The 22,935-nt window shown below is 41.6% G+C and overlaps 1 protein-coding gene across 2 annotated transcripts; it reads left to right on the top strand.

Moving 5' to 3' along the window:
* The first annotated feature begins 360 nt into the window (after positions 1–360).
* On the top strand, positions 361–18,226 carry INSIG1 (insulin induced gene 1). Of its 2 annotated transcripts, none has more exons than XM_045005651.1 (6): positions 361–645; positions 1,596–2,008; positions 6,389–6,513; positions 7,235–7,401; positions 7,981–8,080; positions 15,827–18,226. In XM_045005651.1, exons 2-6 carry the CDS (start codon positions 1,603–1,605, stop codon positions 15,854–15,856), a joined length of 828 nt encoding a protein of 275 aa, XP_044861586.1. In that variant the 5' UTR covers positions 361–645; positions 1,596–1,602; the 3' UTR covers positions 15,857–18,226. The 2 variants fall into 2 exon arrangements, with proteins under 2 accessions (XP_044861586.1, XP_044861588.1); XM_045005653.1 differs by having other exon boundaries at positions 629–645; positions 1,596–1,713.
* The last annotated feature ends 4,709 nt before the right edge of the window (positions 18,227–22,935 follow it).

Raw genomic sequence — 22,935 nt, 5'->3', positions numbered from 1 at the left:
GAGGGTTGTTGCCTGTTGCGATGATGGTGCAACCCGCGGGGTCTGTGCTCAAAGGGCAGCAGGACCTGGCAGCCCCCTGGTCCCCTGCTAGGCTCAGCTCAACCCTACACGTGACCACCCTGGTCCATGCTGGTCTTTGAGGCCTATTCCCTGCCCCTCCCCACCCACCTGGCCTCAGCCAGTTGAAACCGGCTGCGTTTTCCGTTGGGATTGGACCGGAACGTTCGTTCCGTTCGGAAGGGACCCGTGACCCGCCCCCACCAGCAAGCCCTCGCCCCGCCCTCGCGCCAGCTCCTCCGGCTCGCGCGCCAGACCCTGACGCTTCGCGGCTGTCAACCGCGAAGGAAGGCGGGTGGTGTGTCCCGCACGTCATATCGGCCGCCTGGCTCCCATTGGCTGCCGAGCCTCACCCGACTGTAGGTTGTTCCCGGCGCCGCGCGAAGGAAGGCTCCCTGCCCCCACCGTTCCGAGGGGCGGGGCGGGGGCCGGCTCTCCCTCTGCCTCCGGGGTAGGTCGGCGGCGGGTAACGTGACATCGAGGCTCGCGGCTTATAAACCTTTCCCCAGCCCGCTGCGGCGGCCGGACGGGACGGGACCGCGAGGGAGTCGAGCAGCGCCCCCGCAGGTGGGAGCCCGGCCGCGGCAGGTAGGTGACCCGGCAGCCGCGGTGCTCAGCGCTGGGAAATGGGGAGGGGGGTCCCCGCCCCCGCGCGGCCCCTAGTGGCGGGCGCTGTCGTGCGACTCTTGCCCTTCGCGGGCAGGCGCTGCTAGCCGCGGGCTGAGGGGGGCCCCTGCAGGGCTGCGCTGCCTGCACCTGGGCCAGCTGGCCGCGCCCGCCTGCTTGCGGACCCCGCTCCCGGGGACCCCGCCTGGAGGCGGGTGGGTCGGTCCTTTCCGGCCTGGGCGCTTGGCCCCTGACACCCCGCTGGGCTGGGGAGGGGCCTAGAGGTCGCTTGTCCTCCTGGGGCTGAGAGTCTGGTGCCGGGGTCTAGACAAGGCTGCCCCACCGCTGCCTGTTCCCCTGCCCAGCCGGGTGTAGCGGCCTTGACCTTATTGATGGTTGAGGTGCCCTGAGGGTCTTCCCCAGCATCCCCCTTCCCGGTGTCTGACGTGTGATGGATTCGCATGCAGAGACCTGGATGCACCATCTGGCCTGTTCTTGGCGCTGCCACAGTCTTCCTCTGTGAACTTTGGCAAGTCACTTGACTTCAGTGTCTTCTTCTCCAGCTGTAAAATGAGTCTGTGGGTGCTGGGGATGTAAATTAATTTAAATTTTGGGGGAGGGATAGGCTCAGTGGTTTGAGCACTAAACCCAGGGTTGTGAGTAAATCCTTGAGGAGGCCACTGAGAGATCAGGGGTAAAAAAAAAACTGCCTGGGGATTTGTCCTGCTTTGAGCAGGGGGTTGGACTAGATGATTTCCTGACGTCCTTTCCAACCCTGATATTCTATGAACGCCTCAAATGGAAGGTACTATAGACATGTGAAGTAATAGTGCTTATATGTGTGTGTGCCTGAGTATTTATGCCTAAATGATTGCCCATGCTTTTGGGCACTAATAGGCAGTCTTCTCTCTGTGTGTGTGCGTTTGTGTTAGGACCCTGATGGTGAAGCCAATGCCCAGATTAGAGAATTGCACCTGGAGTTGTTCCTGCGCTGCTAGGGGAAGGCATAAAAACCAACTGGGGAAAACTGCTGTTGGACTGGCTGCCAAGGTGGGTGAGATGCTGAGCTCTTCTGTCTCAAGCTCCCCACTGACTTTGGTGGATCATGGAACACGGACCCCTAGTGCTTCCAGTCTCAGAAGCAGTAGCAGCAGCACCAGCAGCCTGAATTTGAACCAACACTTGGTGCAACGGAGCCTGGTGCTCTTTGCTGTGGGTGCTTTCATGGCACTGGTGTTGAACTTACTGCAGATCCAGAGGAATGTGACCCTGTTCCCTGAGGAAGTCATTGCCACTATCTTCTCCTCTGCCTGGTGGGTGCCCCCTTGCTGTGGGACAGCTGCAGGTGAGTTCCTATAGTTGACTTGGAGGTGGCTTGGTCAGCTGCAATGTGAGAAGGAAGGTGGTACTGGGGGTGGGGGGCATCTGTGGCCTGCATGTTCGGGGGTTTGGCAGTGGCCACACAATGTGTATGTAGCTGGCATGACATCTGGGCTTGGGGAAGAATAGACTTGGTCCAGCTTTTCCCCACATCCAGTAGAAAACTAATTTCATATCTGGCACAAAGTGCTTCCTGAGCTTAAGTACACTCTTTACAAAGGTGATGTGTTTCTCTTTCAAACTGCCTTTACGTGTAATTGAGGTATGAATACTCTATTCAGCTGGCCAGTATTTCAGCAATGAGATGTTCTGAGGGAATAATTGGATACATCTCTCTATACACAGCTCTTTAGGGCTGAGGTGATTTCTGCAGGCTGTGGTGTATAGGGTTTTTCTCCCGGGAGCCAAGAGAAGCACTCTCCACTTGTTGCAGAGTATTGGGGTACATCCTGGGTGTCCTGTTGTCTGGCAGGACTGTCAACAGTGCTTGGACCTAGTGCAGCAGCAGGTATGGCTCTCATCATTGCTGCTTGCTGTATGATTGGTTCCCTCTGAAACTGGTGAGTCGCAAGGTTCAGTTACTATTGGCTGCCTCAGTGAACATGCCACAGACAGAGAATTGAAAACAAGGAAGTCACATGTCAGTGGGGAATGAGGGAAGCCTTTCTGGCTGCCTGCCTTGCTCTCTGCCTAGAGCAGTGCAACTGCCAGCAGCCACAATCTCAGTAACCACCAGAAACTGAGTTCTTGCAAGCTACAGCACAATCTGTAACAAAACACACAATGAAAGTAAGAGGTCTTTTTGTTTGTTTGTTTGAACAAAAATGGGCAGCTGACCTCAGTATTCGTACGGTAAAAGCAGGGCTTAAATTATTAGTACATCTAGTATTTACAGATGGCATTGGGGAAAGGGTGGGGAGGGAGATGGTTTTATTTGTTTTTAAATTTAACCTGCCAAGAGAAACATTCCCATGACTTTTTTTAAAACACAAATGGGAAGAAAAAAAAATCTTAAACCTTCCCATGTAGCATCTGCAATCCAAATGTTATAGCACTGTGCTAGTGCATTAAAGTAAGAGTGAAAATCTGTAGACTCTGGCTTGTGGAAACTGAAAACACCATAACCAGTGAAAAGGAACTCTGCTCTTTAGAATTGTGTTTTAATAATCCAAGCAAAGCATTATCTGCAACATTGATGAGAAAATTTCCTTCTTAAAAATATACCTTTCAATCCAATACACCTTTAAATCCATCTAATATAAGGATAACAATTATAGCAGATTACATACAACTTTACTTTCCAACTCTGGCCAGGTATAATGTTCTCAACAATCTTATCATTCTTGTAAGAACCCTCTGAAAATGCAAGGGTGTGGTGTTTGTTGTGGTGTCTGGGGGGGGGGGGGGGAGGGAGGGTGTTAAACAGAGTGTTTGCTCTTGGTGAGCAAGTGTGTATATAGCTGAGTGCATCATCACTGATAGACCAGAAATTTTCTTCAGCAGGGCTAGATTGAAAGCTTTTATTTGAGTTTTGTACTCTCTGATCAGAGGATTATGCGAATCCTGTTTTATGATATACTGACTTTAGGCAAGTTCCTCTACCTCTACAGTAACAAACACCTAACCAAAGGTTAGAAAATACTAAAGAGTTTGTATTGTGCTTTCAAACAAAAAGCACAAATTTAATAAACTAGCTAATTTGATCTGATATTTAGTTGAACAAACATCTACATAAAAGTAACTCAGTGTCAAGTCTGACTTGTTTAAAGCTGTAGCCGTTAACACTGTTTGTTTGGGTCCCCACAGTAAATTGTTTCCAAAGGAGAATATTCTGCCCCAGAGTGAGTAGCACAAGAGTGCTAGACAAAATGTAGCTAGACAAAATGTACAGAATGTAGACATCTGTTTTTCAATTTGAAAATGAATTGCTGCCATGATAATGGTGTAGCTGACATAACATTCTAGACAAGTCTGAAATCCTAAGCTTCTGAGCATCTCTTCTAGCCAGCTACAACTTTTGAAGCTTACGTGCATGGCAAGAACATGTGTGAAAAGAGATCAAACAGCCCTTTCGTAGTTCCAGTAAGCTCTGGAAATAGTGGTGACTTTTACCCCTTCTTAGAAGTTGCTTTTAAAAACAGATGCTACCCAATCTTGAGTGAAATTCTTCCTGTAGTTGCAATGGAATATAACTTTAATTGGTGCAACTGACAACAGAATTTGGCTCATTTAAGGCTTTATCCTGCTACTGTTGAAGTCTATATTAAGGGTTAGGGTTAGAGTCAGAGTTAAAGGCCAGAAGGGACCACTAGATAATCTAGTTTGATCTCTTGTATATCACAGGCCACCCACATGCCAAACACAACACCAAAGTATTACAACCCCCAGGAAACTAGACTGTTATGTGCAATGGACAGAGAATGGATGGGACCCAGGTGCACCACTGGTCAAGGCCCCCACAATGGCAGGCATGATTAAATGAGAGAGAGTCAGATAATCCTGGGAAGTGACCTGCACCCAGACACTGAAAAGAATGGAAATGACCCCAGGAGGTGTGTGTGGGGGAGGCATTTTGCCTATGTGACCTGGGGGAAAAGTCCTTCCTGACCCCCATCTCCCCCCCACACACACCAGTTAGACCCTGAGCATGTGAGCAAGAACTAGTCATCCAGGCACCTGAGAGGAGAGACTGCTGTGTGCCACCTCGGAGCCCTGGCCTATACCATCCAATGTCCCATCTCCAGCTGTGGCCATCCCTGATGCTTCAGAGGAAGGAGATTTAAAATAAACAAAACCCTTCCAGAATACATTTGGGGTTGCAGGCTGGAATGCTGAAGCATGAGCTTTAGGAAGATAAGACAAACTAGAAGTGATCCCCAGTGCCGTGGAGCCTTGCTCCCCTCCCATCACAAGCAACCTGATCATACAAGTGCACTCATAAATTTGTCCAGCTCTCTTAAAACTAAATAAGTTGTATGCTCCTACAGTTTCCTTGATTTGAATGGGAGCAGAAATGGGCCATTATAATCCAACTAATATTTGAAAGCCTGTGACAGTGACAATCTTGGAATCTTGTGTGGGTGATTATATTGACTTGTTTGGGGGTGTGGGTTGCATTGGGGAGTTTGAGTTGTATAGATGGCAAATGGACCAAGTAATCCATCTTGTACAGGCACCCTCATATCACTGACTCATAACAAATGAAATTATTGTATGCAAATTAGGTGTACAAGAAGGGTGGCAATTGGCTGTTACCTCTGTCACAGTGGTCTAGTACTGCTGGATAGATATAGTAGTTGAAAGCCCCTGCTGTTGCATGGGTGTAATTGGGTAAAGTCAAAAGGGCTGAGAACTTAAAAAGTGGATAGTAATGGATCATGAATCCCAGTGATGACGGATCCTGGTGAAATTCTAAACACACACATACACTCGCTGTCTGTCTGCTTGCAGCTGTTCCCATCACTTCACACTGACTCGGACATTCAAGACTTCAGAGTGACAATCCTGAACTTTTTTTTTAGAGCTATATGAGGGGGGAGTTCCTCTGCTCATGGTTTAAGTTCAGGCAGGTATTTATGATCCTAATTCAAAGTCTATTGTAAGATGCCTGTAACTCAGTCATGCCTATTCAGTTGTCACTGGAGGTGTCTTGGCTATACTGGATTCTGAAAGTAAAGAAATATTCCACCCTTCACTTTGATTTAAATTTTTGGTAATGTCATGTGTTGACTTTGATGTTATGTAACAGGTATCCAGCCAAATAGATGCAAAGTGAGTATGAACTGTTACTCTTGGGAAAAGGAAGTCCCCTGACTCTCTGGACTTGTCTTCACTACCACATCAACCATACTTCTGTGCTGCCTTCAGAGCTGGGCAGCCAGAGAGCAGCTGTCCAGGTGGCCAGCTCTGAAGGCAGTCCAGAAGGAAGGGTGGCAATATACCATACCATCCCACCTTTATTTCTGCGCTGTGGCAGTGCAGCCTTCAGTGGGTGCCTGGCCAGTAACTGCCACTCTGTTGCCTAGCTTTGAAGGCAGCGAAGAAGTAAGGGTAGCAATACTGTGACACCCCTCCCCTTATGATAGCCTTGTGACCCCATTTCAGGTCAGGACCCCAAGTTTGGAAAGTGCTGTGTACTCCTACCCTATAGGTTTCATAGAGGAGACCAACTTTCACTGTCCATGATGCATTTTTCACAGCCAAGAATTTGGTTTGGCCCTACATATAAAGTGACATGAGTCTTTGACTGGTTAGGAGGCTTTGCCATGCACTTATTTGCCAGACTAATATTGAAATATTAATTGTATAAATTCTATGTACAAGCTGTCTCATTTCATTCTTACAGCTGTTGTTGGCCTGCTGTACCCATGTATTGACAGCCATCTTGGAGAACCACACAAATTCAAGAGAGAATGGGCCAGTGTAATGCGATGTATAGCAGTTTTTGTTGGTATTAACCATGCAAGTGCTGTATCCTTGAACTAGTTTATCTTTTTGTGTTTTTATTTAAATGTTGATTATAATGAACTACAGTAGCAGGTTTGTCTTAAGAGTCTTAAACAGGTAAGACTTAATGCAAATAGAGACGTAGTCATAGCTTACACAACAGTTGAAGAATAGATACTTATTACTAGAATATGTATTTGTCAAATAAATCATATGCTCATGTGTCAGAATTGTTTTTAGCGTTCATACCAACTGAACCGAGGCAAACTTAAAAATATGACCTTTTTGCTACTAAAATGGTCAATAAAGATAGGTTTCTCACCCATGTAAACAGCAGTCTCAGAAGTTACGGGTAGTCACTATCCCAGATGGATGCTTATTGTACTGAAATTCTTAGTTACTATTCCAGCAGAAAACTTAAATCAACAGAAAGGGGAGGAAGTCTTGGTTTTATAGGCCAAAACTTTAAAAAGTGGCCATTAAATTGGGATTCCTTAATCTTTGGGTACTTGGTATGAGCAGCCTTGGCCTGATCTTCATGGTTAAGTACTCACAACTCCAACTAAAAATCAATAGGCTCTCTGAAGACCAGTTCCAAGGTGTCTCTCATTGGGCATCCAGAATTAGTGATTGTTCTTAAACTGTCAACTTCCATTTCTTCTCTACATGAGGTATTAAAGTTTTGTCTGAAACCTTTTTCTGTGACTAAAATCTTTTAAGGAATTGTCCTTAACTTTCTGATTAGAAACTGGATTTTGCAAATAACATTCAGCTCTCCTTGACTCTAGCAGCCTTGTCATTGGGCCTTTGGTGGACATTTGATCGTTCAAGAAGTGGTCTTGGTCTTGGAATTACAATAGCCTTTCTAGCCACTCTAATCACTCAGTTTCTTGTATATAATGGTGTTTATCAGTAAGTATACACATTTAAGACTTATCACTTGAACTCACCTGACTGCTACAGAATTCACTTTTTTGTAAAATATGGAAACTTCAATATTTTGCTTTATATTTGAGTTATTGTAGTTTGAAACCCAAAGAATATAAACAAGTGTAATACAGTACTCCTAAAACAAAGGCAGGGCCAACCAAGTTAGGACACAAGACAGTGGCATTGCAGTATGCTGCCATAGAGGATAAGTCTTGATTGTGAGCTCATGGAGAAGATTGTGGTAAAAATTAGCTCAGACCCTTCGTAAAGTGACGAGTCCTTTTTTCTCCAACCCTCTCTCCCTCCCTCTTCCCTCCCCCCCCCCCCCCCCGACCCTGAAGTGCCATTGACTGGCTCCAGAAGGAGGGAATTGCTAACCTTTTTTGGCTGGAAGTTGGCCTTAACCCAACATAGGGCTTTGGAAAGAAGAGGATTATTTCCTCTTATTACTATTTTTTTTGGGGGGGGGGAATTCCTTGCATTACTATTGGACTATAATTCTTCTATGTAATGGAAATGCAATGTCTTTTTTTCTAATTCACTAATTTTTGTTTACTTCAGGTATACATCGCCAGATTTTCTTTACATCCGTTCTTGGCTACCATGTATATTTTTCTCAGGAGGCGTGACTGTAGGAAACATAGGAAGACAACTGGCTATGGTAACTGTTGTATGTTTAGTATTTTGGGTATTTAATAGGGAAGCATCCTTTACAGATGTTCGTCCATGGAGACTGTGCCTGTGAGGACATGATTCATGAACTGACTAGTAATCCTTATAGAACCATCTCCCAGGGACTGAAACTTGAGCATAGAAATCTGGCATGTTGTCACTGGGATGGAATTCTATAGTATTCATTAGCACTAGGCTCTTTCTCCTAATCGGAGCTCTTCCAGTGGCCATATGAATCATACTGGGTGTTGTAAGCCTAATCAGAATCTTAGTATAGTGAAGTGCAGGACCATAGGAGAGCTTCTGATGTCTCCTCCACTGACTGTCTTAACACTTAGAGACTAGAAATTGTGGGGCGGTTGGAAGGTAGAAAGACACTGGGGAGGGAAACCTGCTTTTTTCAGAAAAATGCCCTGTATAGAGCTTATCTTCCTTCATCCTAGTATGAAAATACATGGCATCTTTCTCCTTACAAACATGTAGTTCAGGGCCTACTCCTGCATAACTGTAATTTCACACATCAGGGGATTGTATATGCTGGATAATAGCCTCATATACTTGGTTCTTAAATAGATATAGTAGAAACTTGCTTTCTTTACAGCAATATTTAACAGTTAAAAGAAATTTTCTCTTTTCCTATGGCTTGCAAATCAGCTGAAAACCTGCTTGTCAAATGTGTTCTGACATTGACGGATAGTCATAATTAATACTGCATTGATTTGGCTTCTGTCTCCTTAGCCACAATTCTCTGATCCTTGAAAGCCTCCTCCAATTGACAATTTCTGCTACATACTGATGTGATTGAGGTATATAACCTTTCCCAAAAGAAGGGCACAGGAGCTTTCAAATACTTGACATGTCAGGCTTAATGTTCAAGATTTCCTTAAAGGAGTAGGGAATGCTGTTGAATGGCATGTGTGCCCTAAAAGTAGGTGAAGGTCTAGCGTATATAGCTTGTGTAACACAACAGGCCTCTTATCTCATCCCTTCTACCCTAGCTCTTCTCAAATCAGTGTTGGGAAATCTATTTTCCTGCTGGTGTGAATAGGGTCACAGTTCAACGTACCTTGTAGTATGATTTGCTACTGAGATGTTGAACTTGACCGACCCCATCAATGCCTTTGGGACAGTAGTTTTCAACACTGGTTTGCAGAAAAGTCAGGTTAGGGAGATCGTTTGACCTCTTTGCTCCAATGTCAAACATTAATTTATTTAGTGTACAATGGGCCATAGGGTATGTTACTGAACTAACGAGGGAGTCTTGCAGAAAAGTGTGGGGGTGGAGAAGCATAGTTGAGGTTACTTCCCTTTGGCATTTTGGGGCAAATCTTGAGGCTACTCGCTGGTCCTGAGTCCCATGGCTACGTTCATGCTCTCAAACTTTTCAGTGAGTATCGAAGTTTGTATGAATGTACTTTTTAATGTGGAAGACCATTAATACAATTTAAAAAACCTGTAACAATGTAATCTGTCTGCATATTTTTTAGTTAGGATAAGATGATGCTGAACACAACTCAGATGGATAAGAAGAAATTAGTGTTTCTAAAAGGGTGCATGTGATATTGGCTCTTTAGAGTGATAAGAAATCTAAAGCCCAAACAGATCTCTCAACTATCTCCCTGCTTTAAGTGCAAAATGGATCTTTAACTAGGGAGTTACAACTGGTACCTCCATAATAAAGGCTATACAGATATTGCTAGTATTTATTTCATGTTGCATTGTGCAGCATCTTTATTTAACAGCAGTGATAAAGGAAGTTAGTTGCCTTTGTCCAGACCTGGGGTGGGGGCAGATCAAACTGCAAATATGTTTAGGAGAGTCTCCCTTCACACTGGTAATACTACTTAATTGGCAATGCTGACTAATTACAGAATCAGGTGGGGTTGTCAGGAAGAGTTTCAGAATTAAAGTTCTAGAAAGAAAGGACAAAACTTGACAGATGTGTTGGTGATGAGTTACTGTAACAAATAAGGATCCCTTATTATCTATCATTACTAGAGCTGGTAATTTTTCCACTGGAATGACTCTGGAAAATCCAGTTTTTGCAAAAACTAGAACTTTCTGCATGAAAACTTCTTTCAAAAAAAAATTCTATTTTCCTTTGGGAAAAATTAAAATGACAGCTGTCCACCTGGGAAGTTTGTCAATTTCACTCTCTTCCTGCAGGGAGAAAGTGAAATTGAACAATAGCCTTCTATGCAGGCAGGCAGCCAGCAAGCTGAAAACTCCATTGTAGTTTTCCTAAAGTAGAATTCTTCTGGAAATGCCTTCCTTTGAAAATACTGCATTTTCATACTTTGATTAAAATGTGAAACTTTTTATGGGAAGGGATTTCCAGCCAGCTCTTATTACTATTTTGAGTAATCCATTATCACTAAAATTTGTCAGAAGAAAATGCAAGTGGATAAACTGGAAATGGAATCATGTAACTTGTTCCACTAGGTCTTTTCTTGTGCTTCTTGGATGATCTCAATCTTCCGCTGATCCTGTGTGGATCACTGGACACTTAACATCCTTGTAGTAAACAAGGATGGGAGACAGTACAACATCGTAGTTTAAACTAAATCTGAACAAAGTGGTATTACTTTGTAACAGTGTTCTCTAGGGTATATCAAGGCAGTGAGCCAGATGAAAATTCTTGAAATCCTACAAATACTTGTTAGATGCTTTTTGGCACTGCTTAAAACAAAAGGCTGTACACTTAGAGTTCTTTCAGAGGAAGAAAAGTTGCTTTTTTTTGCCATCTCTCACTTCTTGTCTGAAGAAATATGACCTTCATAAATGTGGCTTTGGATACAAGCTACAGTTTGACCTGCTGAGGAGGTGTACAACCCATGTGACGATCTACTGCCACACACATTGACACTAAGGCCTCTTCTCCACTAACCAGATTGCTGTACTGCATGTAAATAGCTTTCTTAAACATCTTATGTAGAAGCTTGGTCTACAATTTTGAAATAGCTGGACTAGTCACAGGTATAAGGGAGTTTAAAAATCTCTGTTCATGTTCTGTACCAAAAGAGAATTGAAAGTGAGGGCTTGATTCTCTGCTGTATTGCACCTTTGTCTAGTCACTTATAAAGGCGAAGCAGAATGTGTATAAAATTCTTCCAAATCAGAAAGGTAGCATTTTATACCCACTTTGTTTGCATATAAATGACTAGACAAGATGCATGGCAATGGTGGAGAATCAAGCCCAATGCATGTAAGCCTTCACCAGTCTAGAGGTCGGAATTGTACCTTTCTACACTTCCTGATTACTCTCTATCTTGTAGAAGTGTCTTCCCTTTCTCGCCCCACCTAACAAAATATATACTGGGGGGGAAGAACATACATTGTGAGGTAGCTCCAGCTTTCTGATTACTGGATTCCAGGAGATTTAACGTGTATTTTGAACATGTGTAGTGTTGTAATTAAATGTGGTAACAACCTGGTAGCAGGCAAAGCACCTTAGGCTAAGGCTACAATCACACCTGATTTCTCTTAACAAGGCAATAATATGGTTTCCAAAGAAGCTGCCACCAGTTGTGCCATGTCTGGAGCTAGTCACCTAAGCAAAGTTGGAGGGCAAATACTCTATTTTTGTATTGTTACCATGCTTAGACAGCAAAGGAAGTAAGAGAAATAAAAATACACCCTATATATATATTTGCTTGGTACCTCTGGAGCATCTCAATAAAATTTGAAAAAACCTAGGATGCTACACAACAAAAAATGGGTCTGTCTTAATCATAGTCTACAGCATCTCTGATTTTTAAACTACTACTGAAGCCTGGGTGTGAATTCTAGGCCCTATGCCAGTCCATGATCAGTTTCTCTCTCTCTGGTTCAGCCTCTATCTGTTGTGAAAAATAAACACTATATTGTTGTTGGTGAATTACTCACACAGATTTATTTTAAAAGTGAATAAGTATCAATCCTAGTCTAAGACAGCTTGTGCCCAGATAGAGGCCAAACAAGTCCCCTTCATTGGGTTTGGTTGTATTGGCACAAATTAACACTAAGATCGAAGTTAATCTTAAACCTCCTCTCTGGCTTGGCTTGCTTCTCCTATGGTTCCTCCTCCTGGACTACTCACTTCACACCCTACTTTAACTTGAGAGATCCTGTCTGACCTCTTTTATATTGGGTGGGGGTAATGGAACCATCAGAGTCAGAAGAACTCAAGCATGATTACTGCCTACTAACTCTGTATATGATTTCAGTCAAACACAGATTGTTTCTCAATAAGCCCTTATTAAAAAGTAATAACCTACTGCAGAGCATATCCATAACTTGACTGCTGTGGCCTATCACACTAAAAATTGACTAGGATATGTTCATTATGCAACATAGTGTTGTTTCTATTGTGAAACTTCACTTTCTGTAGGTAAGTGGACTCCTCCCTTTTGCCTATACAGTTTCCTTTGAAAGTCCTGTGTGGGACACGGTATGCAAGTCTGGCTTTCTTTTTGTTCAGCACACAAGCTGTGCCTCTATTCTGTGATTACCTGGCAACACTAACATGTGACCACATGACTGAAGTTTTATAATGTAGTTCCCTCTTAATAGGGCTTTTGGCAATAGACACCTGTCCCTGTTTTGCTTATTGGGGGAAAAAATGGTACTTTTGCTCTCTTTTGAGCACTAGTGTTTATGCATCAGCCACTTTTGACTTAACAGTAGTTGTTAAAACCCTAAAATTGTGTAAAAACCTAAAACTGGTTATACCTGTGAACACCTACCTGAGTCTTACCTTGAGAAGCATTTGTACTGAGCTGTTACAGCCTTACAAGGAAGCTACCATTGCATCTTAATGTGGCAGGTAGCTTGGCAGTGCTAGAGTCTAGCCCGTGGAACCCATTCCACTTGACATCCCTCACTTAAAACAAACAACGTTCTAGAACAAATTCATCCCTGGCATAAGTAAGTGCAAGGGGAATTTCACCTACTTTAGTCAGGGTTGAATTTAGTCCCTTTCCCCCAAAAAGTGTGGGTTCATGCATACAGCTAGGCTTTTAAAACATGTTCATTAGTCATCCTCTGTCCACCTCCACCCATTCATGAATCTACTTTTGCTGTATCTTGTCACTAACCAAGGTTGTGAGCTCTTAGGGTAGGGATTGTATCTTTATTTGTACAGCACCTAGCACAGCAGGGATTTTATCCCCCAACAGGAGTTTTAGTGCTAGTGTAACTTTGTGTAGGAGACCTTCTTATACTTCCCCATAAAAATAACTTTGTAGGGCCCTTGTCTCAGGAAATTGGAAGGTGTGTGAAATAGGGAACTGCATGAGGAGGATGTACTCCTGATTCTATTTCAGCATCTGCCACAGTTTGTAATGCTAAACAAGTCACTTATACCAAACTTCTCAGAGGTAGCTACTTTTTTTTTCTTCCTTCCTTCCTTTGTGCCCAGTTTAAGACACTTGGGCCCTGTCTTGCAGAAGTGGTGAGTGCTCACAACTGAAACTCTGTTTTGAACATATCAGGTGTTATAAAATGCTAAATACTCTTGGAAATTGTCACGTTGGACATCTAAATTAGTTGATATTTTTGTCACCTTAGTCCTTAATCTCTGTGCCTTAGTTTCCCATCTATAAACTGGGGATACCATCTTCACCTCATGGGTGTGCTGTAAAGATAAATTTATTAATATTTGTGATGCACTCAGATGAACACTAAAAAAAAACCTGTGAGGAAATGAAGAATTCTGTATTCCTTAAAGGGCTTGGATCGTGTGCAGTAATTAAGGCCTGGGGTCACACATTGAGTGATGAAAATAAAAAGAAATATTGAATCACTACCTGCTAAGTGAGCACTGTCTGTCTTGTGCACTGAACGAAGCAGAGATATAATGCAAAAAAATGTGATCATGTAAAGACTATTATAATGAATACACACAAGGGGAACCTTAGTTTTGGCACTTCCTGATTTGAGTGCTTAACTTTGCAATATTAACATTAATAGGTTTTTGTGTGTAATTTTATAATGTGCTGTACAACACTTCTATTATAGATGAAATCAGTAGTGCTTTGAGATCACTCTTAGTCTCTGCTAATAGAAGCCCCTTAAAGTACTCTAACTGAAGCATAATCCTTCTACTATTGACACCGTTAATATATACATTTAATTTGGCCCTAAAGAGGAAGACTGACTAGGTTATAAACAATTGCAAATCCACCCTTGGTTCCTTGGGATATGTCCATTTTCAACACTGACATTCTATGTGCAACTTCATCTCTCTATTTCAAACTGCCTAGGTTTTAATCTTCCTAGATTACTGTCTGGGACTACTTCGCATTCTGTGAGAACAATGGCCTCGAGGACTCTTACTAACATAGTAGGGGACCACACTAATAACCCTTTGGTCATATCTTTTGGAGATTTGTGTCACAAGCTCTGTTCCTTGCCGTTCCAAAACTCCCATGGACTGCACTGTTCTGGGTGGGCAAGCAGTACAACAGTAGGGCCCTGTAGTGTAGGGAATCAATATGCATCTTAACTGCATCAGTTTTAGACATAAACACCCAATCTAATCTTTTGAAGACAAACCAGTTGTGAAGTGCAAACCATGTCAAAACATCCAAGGATTTCTCCATCTTTATACAAAGACTTGCACTGAAAACTGCATTGTTTCCTAGTACAAATATTCCCCTAGAAAGCTTGGTCATATACAACTGTTTCATAACCCATTTCAATATAGTTAACATTTGGATGTTACCCCAGAGCATAGATTCTAAGAATAAACTTCTTAGAGAATGCTAAGTAATGTTTCCCTGCTATTGTGAGATTTACTGCAAGGTATCACCTGACTATGCCATGAACTGTATTCTTCCTTGACACAAAGTTATGTTTTAAGCCAAAGTTGGAAAACAGTAGGCAGACTTAAAGAAAAAAATGGGAGCGAGTGTCAGAACACTACAATGTTAAAACAGAAATCAATAGATCAGTTTTGACAATGAGCAATTGACAGACAGTTATTGTCAGAATAATGAGATTCATAAAAATGAACACACTTAACTGGGAGCTAAAGCCGATTTGGTGCATTCTGTTAGTCTTTAATAGCAAATCAGTCCTACCCAATTCATTATATGGATAGTTCCATTGTCAGTACTTCTGTAGATTGGAATATGTGGCCTCAATTCAGGAAAACACTTGAAGTCAGTGGGACTTAAGTGCAGATACATGCTTAAAGTTAAAGCAAAAGGGTTTTCCTGAATTAAAGATGGATGTACTTCTCCCAAATTGACGTCTGTATAACTAGCTATAATGCTGTATTAAAATCAATGAGAGTTTATTAAGCTGGACTATTCTCTGGTCAAAGTTCTGAAGTATTAACAATCTATTCTTAACAATTGTTTTGGGAGCTTATTCTAAATGCTACTCCTCATTTTTGTAAGCATTAATATGTAACTTATAGTTTAGGTCTATGGCAAAAACTTGCTGTACAAAGGGGAAAATATCCTTCCAATTTTCAGATGGACAAGGCACTTCACCTCTGTCTTAATTTCTCCCAAGGTCACACAGTGTATTAGTAGCAGAGTTCAGATTAGAACCCAAGTTTTCTAACTCCCAGGACAGTGACAAATATAAAGGTCCAGATTTGTTCAAGTTATTTCAATAATTTCTAAAAATCCTGGAAACCTTTAGTGTACAGTAATGTGTTCCTCAGTAGATAATGTAAGTCACACAACAATAAAATGCAGTATTGTGTACCATATTAATCACTTTTTTTTTTTTTTTTTAACCACAGGGTATTCCTGAGAAACCACACACTGATTAGATCCTTGGAGCAAAAGACATGGTGCCAGTATGAAAACAAAATTAAGAAGATGTGTTCTTGTTTTTGACTGCGGATTATTTTTTCTAAATCTCTATGGGCTCACTGCACAAATGACTTGTGAAAAATATTAATCCATTTTAGAATAGCCAAGTGAAATTAACTGCTTATCTTGAAATCTTACCTTGATTTACTGCATAAGCATTTGTGCCTGGCTGTTCTCTGGAAGAATTTAACATCAAGTTACGTACAGCAGTTCTGGCTAGGTGGCAGTTTTCCAATTACTAGATTCCAATTTCAGTTATTGAAGCAGCTGCCATATTTCAAAGCCTTGAAACTAAAATTTAATTACAAGCTCTTGTATCAGTGCCCAAAGGAAGTAGATTGATGGTGCTTAAAAAAGGTGAAGCATGGTTTAATAGGAATAGTATTTATCCAAATCTTTTTTTTAAAAGGGTTGTTTAAAAATAAGCGATCTAAATTAAAAGCATTAGTGCAATGCTTTGAGTTGTATGAAGGAATCATGCCCTTATTTGTAATGCTGCATTGCATTTCTGAAGTAACTTAGTATAGAATCTATAAACCACTTCAGAACAATAGGAGAATACTATAGACAATCTTGTTTAAAGCAAACTGTATGAAATAGCTAAAAGCTCCAATTTTAATAGTTTCATTACAGTTCATCTGTCTTTAATACTTCTATCTGTATCTTGGCCAAAATCTGACCCCAATTCAATAAGGTACTTTAAGTGTGTCAGTATACTTGCTTAAAGTTGGGTATATACCTTAGTATTTTACTAAATCTGGGCCTCAAATATGCTGAGCACCTGCAGTCCCACTGCTACTAGTGGGAATTGCAGATGATCAGAATTTGACCCCTATCTTCCATTAAAGTTAATGAAAATACTTGTATTTATTTCTTTGGGAGTTGAATAAAGAGCAGATTATGAGCCTAATCTTGCTTCCACTTTAGTCAGTAAGAGTTTTGACTGAATTCAATGGAAGCAGGAGCAGACTAGGATTGTCACTTACTATTTAATAAATGAAGCATAGTTATTAGGTTACTTCTCAGTTCAATTTTTGGAGAGATCACCACTTTATTTTTTCACAACCCTATAAAACTTGCAATCTGTGATTGCCTTGTAAAAAAAATTAAATAGTGCTTATGTCACTACATTGAACATTTGGTGTTTCTAAATATTTAGTTCTAGTGAGCACAATGTATACATTTAATAGCTTAGACCACAGTAGACTTAAATAGCAAGTATTAGGTCTTAAAATTAAAGTGCAATGTACATTAAATCTGAGCCTTGTATTCTCTTCAATATTCATTGTTTCTTATGAGATATTAAAGAGAAGGGTTCTGAATTCATTTCAATGCTGCATGGAGGAAAAATTCAGCAACAATTTAACTAGTAAAGTTAGCTTATTGTTGTCCCTTTATTGAACCCAAACTTTTAGAAATACTCCAGTTTTGTGGTTATGATGTACTTGTATACTTTTATGAATTTGCCTTTTGTATTATGCAATTTTTGTTCATTTCCAATCTTATGTAGCTTCAGATGTAGCCCATGACATCTGTTTAGAGGCTTAGCCATCAGCAAAAGAGACATTGAGACTAAATAACAGTATTTGTAATTTTATTTCCTTTTTGAGGGAAATATTAACACTTTGGTGCAGACTTGAAAATCCTGAATTTGAAGGGAAAGGAGTAAACAAAAGTAAAATTGCCTTCAGCTTGAAGACTAGCACAAAGGCTATCTTAAACTGAGCCCAGTTCTGATCTTGCTTTAGTGTAAATCAGTAACTCCATTTGCTTCAATGGAATATCACTGGTATAAGGGCCTTCTACTGCAAACATTTATGATGGGAATAACTATAGATATGGATAGTCAAATTAAGCTCAATAGGACTACTGAGAAACTTATGTGCATAAGTGCTTGCAAGATCAAGGTGGCAAGGCCTGAGATCAGAATTGAGCTAATTCATTCAATAAAATGGCTGACTCTGCTATTTGGAGAAACCTATTAAGCTGAAATAAATGTTACCACCAGTGTCAATGCCTAAATAACCAGATGTGATTAAAGGGCACAATGAGCTGTAAATATATTTGATCGTACAGCAGTAAGTATTTAAGGTGTATTTTTAAAAGACCAACTAAATCTGTATGTGTTAGAAATAATGCAGCCAAAAATGTAAGTCAAAAGTTCAGTTTTGCCAATACTTCTAAGTATATTAACCAAAGTGATCAGTTGTGGGAGAGAAATTTGCACTATTCAGGATTTGAACACTTACATTCTCATTCTTACTAATAAGTTTTCAGCAGTGTGTTTTGTTTTGCCTTTTTATTATTAAAGGTTTAAGACCAAGTGACTTATTCTTTGTGGATTTTATTTAAGACAAATTTATTGAATGAGGCCAAAGTTGATAGCCATTCTGTTGTTCATTCTGATTGGCAGAAAGTACTACATATAACACACATCCTTTTAAAACTCAAATTAAGTGAAATTTTGAGGCAGCTGTCCTTTAAAAATAAAGCAAGCCATGCTTACAACTCATTGTGATTGAAGATGGTAAGAATTTTGGAGGGTAGAGGGATAAAAACCCTTTCCTGTCTTACACAATTTGGTACATCTTTTAACTCTCCTTGGCAGATCAGCATATGTTGCTGCTGTGTGATTTGAATACCAGTGAGAGGATAAATCAGTGTGAGGATGGTGTGTCTCATTTCCTTCCAAGATGTTTTAATTCTTCAGCTAAAATCTTCAGACTTTATGGGGGAAAAAACAAGTGTACAATTTAAATTTTCCTCCCCTACAATGGTAGGGGAGCTACTTGGTTACCGTGCAATAAGGAATGCTCTCAAATTTGTCATCTAATGGAATCTCTTTCGAAGGTGTATGCCATATTTGGCATACATCAAGGGCAGATTAACTAGCCTGCAGTTAACTCAGCTGTATTTTTTGAATACAAGTTAGATTATTATAACCTAGAGTCTGATAATTTTCCCCATAATCTGTGGTCTGAGCAGATGCTCTGGGTATAAAATCTCTGGGCAATTATATGGAAACAAGCCTCTGCTGCCTTTTGAATGGGGATTGGGCCAGGAGTGATGCACATTGTTCCTACTGCCAGCACTGAGGAGCTCAAGGTGGAAAAATGACTTTTAGGGTATGTTACTGTTCTGTGGGGTAAAGATAAATGAAGTAGGCTTGAGCCTAACACCATTCGTTGCAATAATATGACAATATAAAAGAATTAACCTTTAAAAATCTTACAAACATAGCTGTGACCGATATTGTAACTGCATACAGTATTCCTGAGGGAACATAATACAGTATGTATCACTGTGGGCCAGGGATTGTGTGTATGACTGTTCAACTCCATGGGTGAGGGTTATCACAGCTCCTCAAGGAACTAAAACAGCAGGGGATGATTAAGGTGAATCACTTTGGTTTTAAACACATCTACAGAGGTACCCCCACCCCCCAGAGACCCTTGCTTATACCGGTTCAAACTGGATTTTCCAGAGACTGACAGATGAAAGGACTTTTGGTATAAGAAGGCTGCAGTTAGACTTACTCAGGGCCTTCTTTCTGATTCAGCAAGCAGGACTTTCTGCTGAAGGGGGGGCTGCCCTTGTGGAAGGGGTGGAAAGCCTTTGGCCTATTTGGGTCCCATAAGGCTAATGGGTGACTCCTGGAATATTTTGTGTGTTTGTCTATTGTTTTCTCTGGTATGCTTTGAATTGAAGAATAAATGTGCTTGCTCAGGAAGAGCTGTGGTAACTTGTAAGTGCTGGCAATACACTGTTCACAGAGCCAAGTGCAGGCACCGGCCTTTAGGCAGACTAGCTTGTTGAGGATATTGCAATGGAAGGCAGGGAGCTGGGCTGCTTTAAAACCCCAGTCAGAAGATAGTGGGACAAAGGTCCCTGCCCTGAGACAGGTGATAGCTGGAGACCTAATGGAGCACTCCTGGAGTGAACCACAGAGGATGAGGATGCAGGTGCAATTACCCTTAAATTGAGACAGCTACATCACAAATAAGTTCCTTTATTTCAGACACCTTTAACCCCAATTTCCCCAAGGCCAGCTCCCTGACAGATTCAAGTGGCCTAACTACATTTCTACATAACCCAGCTCACAGACTTCAGTTTCTTTCCAGGCCTTCCTAAGTTGAAAGCCATCTCCACACCACAGGTGAGAAGCTGCTGCTGCATTCTCAGATGGGAAGCACAGATGATAATAGGAGGGCTTTGTTACTCAGTCCTCACAAGGCTCAGCAATATCCCTTCTATAGAAGAGCTCTGCAATCATTTTTAAAGGGGATCAGCTGGTGCTGCTCATAGTTACACTGTAGTGTGATCTCCATATCCACAGACTTGCCTGTTATTTGCCTCCCTTCTCTCCACCCTCCTCCCTCACATATCCAAGCAATGTGTGGGAAGGTCATAGAGCCTGCTAGCTCTCTCCTGGGATTTTCTGACAAGGAACAGAAAAGATTGGGGTCAGTTTTTGTCTTAAAGAACCAGTGCAAGTTAATCCACAATAAAATTGATGGTGTTACACAGGGAAGTGTGTATAAAACTTTAATGGAAAAGTTCAACCTTAATGAGAAGTGGAATGACTCATCCTATGAATGAGTCAGCAGGAACTATCCACTGACTATGCTACATAGTCTTTGGTTATAACCCTGGGAATCTGCAGGTGTTAAATTAGCCACAGGTGGCTCCTTTACCATTCCCTGAATGCATTAAGAACATACGGAGATGAATAATGAAATTGAAATCCTCAGTTGTGCCTCACTGCATATGAAAATATTAATCCAGCAGTTCATGAAAATGAGGCTTACTGCTATCTATTATACTACTTGAACAAAAAGAGAGTGTAGCACCCTCATGGATGACAAAGATAATTAAGCGCAGCTCCTGAAAATGCTTCTGAGAGAAATGCTTACTTCCACAGGTAGTCTCCATTGAAGTCAGTGGGACATTGGGGCTATTCTCAGTAGGTGAGTATTGCAGAACAAAGCTCTAGACACTGGAAATGTGTTTGATATTGACAGAGAATAAGAGATGTAAGTTTTCTCATAAAAATATTCTTCACTCCCATTGCCTTTGAATACCTCTGCAGTTAAGCAGATACATTATCCACCTGCTGGCAAGGTCTTAGTTATACACATGGGAAGGTGCGTGCCAAGTGAAACACATACACCGCTACCTCGATATAACGCCACCCGCTATAACACAAATTTGGATATAATGTGGTAAAGCAGCGCTCTGGGGGGGGGGAAGGGGCTGCGTGTGTCGGTGGATCAAAGCAAGTCCAGTATAACACGGTTTCACCTATAACGCGGTAAGATTTTTTGGCTCCCAAGGACAGCGTTATATCAAGGTAGAGGTGTAGTTAGACTGTAAGCTCCTTGGGACAAGGACAATGTTCTTGCTATGTGTTTGTGTAGCACAGGGGTAGGCAACCTATGGCACATGTGCTGAAGGTGGCACACGAGCTGATTTTCAGTGGCACTCACACTGCAAGGGTTATGGCTACCAGTCTGGGGGGCTTTGCATTTTAATTTAATTTTAAATGAAGCTTCTTAAACATTTTTAAAACGTATTTACTTTACATACAACAATAGTTTAGTTATATATTATAGACTTGTAGAAAGAGACCTTCTAAAAATGTTAAAATGTATTACTGGCACGCGAAACCTTAAATTAGAGTGAATAAATGAAGACTCGGCACAGCGCTTCTGAAAGGTTGCTGACCCCTGGTGTAGCACCTCGCATAATGGGGTGCTGATCCATGAATGGGGCCTTTAGACACATGCGTCTGAAGAAGTGGGTATTCACCCATTAAAGCTTATGCTCCAATACATCTGTTAGTCTATAAGGTGCCACAGGACTCTTTGTTGATATTAACAATAGTAATGGGAGTTCCTTTATTTTCCCTGATTAATTCACCCATCCTTAATACATGGTAATTTTGTACCCTGGTACATAAAGCAACCCTGGCTAACCTATATTTATAATGCGATCCAAAAGAGATACAAATGGGATTCTGTATGCAAGAAGGGTAGCACATTGCAAATGAGTTCCTTCCTGCCCCATCTACACTATAAACAAAGTCATTGTAAGTATTGTAGGAGAGCTTGATAGATCTGCAGTTCTGAGAGAGACAGGTCCACAGCCTCAAAGGTATTTAAATCAATGGGAATTAAGTTCCTAAATACCTTTGAGGCTGTGGATCATAGTCCATATTTAGCCAAGATGTCTCAAACCAGCTTCCAACTACACAATGGACACCCTAGTTACTTCATTGCTTGATGTTACAGGATCTGATCTGATCTTACTCATTCCCAGAGTCCCACTGAGTTTAATGGGACTAGTGGGCTGAGCAACGGCTTGCAGGTCTTGATCAACTTTTTAACTTCCAGGGACATGGTCCAATCTAAGCACGTGTTACCTCTGAAGGACAAAAGTCCCCAAGGACAATCTGAAATATCAGTCCACCCTAGACAATAATATCCAAAATGTCACATAGGTCGAAGTGAAAGAAGATGGAAGTCTCCTGTCTAGGGCTGCATGTGGGTGGCGGCAGGATGAGGGAGTCAAGCCTCCATATCTAGCAAAACCACTAAGCGATATGTATATTTTTACACACTAGCTAAATTGTGTATTTTGCTTTCACTACCACCTGACTCAGCTACAACTGGTGTCTATCTTTACACTCTAGCTGGCCCGAATTCCATGCTCCCCTGTGGCCACTGGAAATCACCTCTGGGGGCAGAGAGGGCCTGCAAAGCTTGCAGATCTCCCACCGGGAGATAGCCTTGGCAAAATAGTGCCTATCTCGCTCTCTGCTTAGCAGCAAAAGGTAGAGGATCTATCATTTGGAAATTTATAATTATTTCCTGCGTGTTTCACCACATGTAGAGCTTGATATGACCCCAGGAAAGCACTTTGAACTCTGCAGTCCTAGTGATTATGTTATTTCTTTGTTTCATAAATCTTCATGGGACAGTATGGGCTCCCTCTGCTGGCTAATACAGCCTCTGAACGTTCAGGAGAAAACAAAATC

The sequence above is a fragment of the Mauremys mutica genome, chromosome 2, assembly GCF_020497125.1.
Source record: "Mauremys mutica isolate MM-2020 ecotype Southern chromosome 2, ASM2049712v1, whole genome shotgun sequence".
Classification (NCBI taxonomy): Eukaryota; Metazoa; Chordata; order Testudines; family Geoemydidae; genus Mauremys; species Mauremys mutica.
This window is presented reverse-complemented; position numbering and strand designations above follow the sequence as displayed.

Excerpts from the sequence above, each read along its gene's own strand:
- INSIG1 (XM_045005651.1), top strand. The coding sequence starts at position 1,603 with ATGGTGAAGCCAATGCCCAGATTAGAGAATTGCACCTGGAGTTGTTCC. Across the intron at positions 2,009-6,388 it reads TTGCTGTGGGACAGCTGCAG|CTGTTGTTGGCCTGCTGTAC; the intron begins GTGAGTTCCTAT and ends TCATTCTTACAG. Across the intron at positions 8,081-15,826 it reads TAGGAAGACAACTGGCTATG|GGTATTCCTGAGAAACCACA; the intron begins GTAACTGTTGTA and ends TTTTAACCACAG.